At 70.3% G+C, this 1,809-nt stretch overlaps 1 protein-coding gene across 1 annotated transcript in view; it reads left to right on the top strand.

Moving 5' to 3' along the window:
• Positions 1-541, top strand: part of LOC101431246 (olfactory receptor 1f45-like) — a 36,900-nt gene extending 36,359 nt beyond the window's left edge. Inside the window, exons 2-3 of the mRNA XM_058292633.1 lie at positions 154-349; positions 451-541. Coding sequence (XP_058148616.1) covers positions 154-349; positions 451-541 — 287 coding nt within the window. The remainder of the gene's footprint in view (positions 1-153; positions 350-450) is intronic.
• Positions 542-1,809: the final 1,268 nt, after the last annotated feature.

Here is a 1,809-nt window from a genome sequence, read left to right as displayed (position 1 = left end):
GCCGGCGGGCGCCGCGCGCGTTTGTTGAGCGACTGAGCGAGCCCCCGGCGGGCCCCGCGCCGTTCGCCCGCGCGGCGGGGCCTGTGGCGGGGGGTCCCGGGGTGGGGGGCGCCCCGGCCTCGGTCACCCGGCCCCGCGTGCCCCCGCGCGCAGACTTCAACGGCGACGACTACATCTGCGCCGCGGACCTGGCGCAGACGGTGCGCAGGCTGACGCGCGGCGAGCTGAGCGCCGAGGAGGAGCGCCTGGTGTGCGAGAAGGTTCTGGACGAGGCCGACGGCGACCAGGACGGGCGCCTGTCCCTGGAGGACTTCCAGAGCATGCTGCTGCGCGCCCCCGACTTCCTCAGGTGAGGGGGCGCGGCGCGCTGGGGGGACCCCGGGCGCGGGTCTGGACATTGCGCGGTGCGCGCGCTGGGCAACCGTACGCGGCAGCCCTGGGGCGCCTCAGATCCCGCCGGAGCGGGGTACGGGAGCCGTACGGGGGTCCCCACGCCACGGCCCGCGGGGCCACCTCCGGAGGCGAGCCCGGGATGGCTTAGAAAGAAAAGTGTCACAGCCGGCTGCCCCCGCGGAGCCACAGTCGTGACTCTTTGGCCCTTGGTGGAAGCCATTTGGCCGCTCCCCCGGAGTTAATGCCCGCGGAGGAAGGAGGGCAGGGTTGGGCACACAGTAGGCGCTTACTAAGTGCTCTGTCGCCGTCAGGGGTGCTCCTGAGCGAGCGAGACCGGTCTCCGGGCGGCGTGGGGGCTTCCTCGGCTGTCCCTCTGTCCTCAGGGCACCCCGAGGAAGGAGGAGCGGGTGCTGCCCCCATTTTACAGAGGGGTAAACTGAGGCCCGAGGGGTCCCGGGCAGAGCCGGGAGGCCAAGTTGGATCCGCAAATCACAGGCGCTCTCAGCCCCCCTGGGGGGCGGCCCGGGGCGAGTGGGGGTCACCGGCTGCCGGGTGACGCGGGCTCTCCCCTCTTTGCACGCAGCACCTTCCACATTCGCATCTGAGCCGAGGACGTGGGGGGCCCCCCTCCGCCCGCTGTGGACTCGGGGGCCTCGGGGTTCTGGGGAATAAACAACGCGCCCCTGAGTCGCACCGGCTGGGAGGACCCGTCTTCTGTCCCGAAACCGGGCGGGCAGGGGGCAGGAGGCCGGACTTCCCACTCCCGCCTTGCTGTGTGACGGTGGGCATGCATGCACCCTCTCTGGGCCACCGTCACCCCGTTGGTACAAGGAAGGGGCCGGGTGGGGGGCCGTCTACACCGCTCCCTGCTGTGATCACTGGAAGTGCTGCGGGTTCCTCTGGGTGAAGGTCATGTCCACATCGCCTGCCCACCCCAGAACCCCAGGACCCGGGCCCCAGCCCCTCAAGCCCCCTCTTTGCCCTCAGTGCCCGAGTTCCCCGAAGAGATGGAAACCTTCACCGCCTGCGCATGCATTCGAATCACCCGGGGGGAGGCCTCTGAGGGCTGGTGGCGGGTGCAGGAGTGCCATTCACGGAGGCAGCCGCGGCGCTTTACAGTTTACAGAGCCCTTGTGCCACTGCCTGGGCTGCCTGCGACGTCCCTGCAGGACTGGCCGAGGAGCGGGCACAGCCCCCTGGGGAGGGCAGAGCGACTTGCCCAAGGCCACACGGCAAGTGCCTGGTGGCGGCAGGACTTGAACCCGGCCCCCTCCAGGCCCCAGGTGGCTGCGCCTTGTGGGTTTGGGGAGCCCGGCACCCACAACTGAGACCTGCTGCAGGGACCTTCAGACACCCCAACTCAGTGCCATTTCTAGAGCGCTCTCTCCCACTCTCCACCCATTTATTAAGCCCCTA

The sequence above is a fragment of the Dasypus novemcinctus genome, unplaced genomic scaffold (assembly GCF_030445035.2).
Source record: "Dasypus novemcinctus isolate mDasNov1 unplaced genomic scaffold, mDasNov1.1.hap2 scaffold_174, whole genome shotgun sequence".
NCBI lineage: Eukaryota > Metazoa > Chordata > Mammalia > Cingulata > Dasypodidae > Dasypus > Dasypus novemcinctus.
Note: the sequence above shows the minus strand (reverse complement) of the source record. Positions and strands in the feature narration are given on the sequence as shown.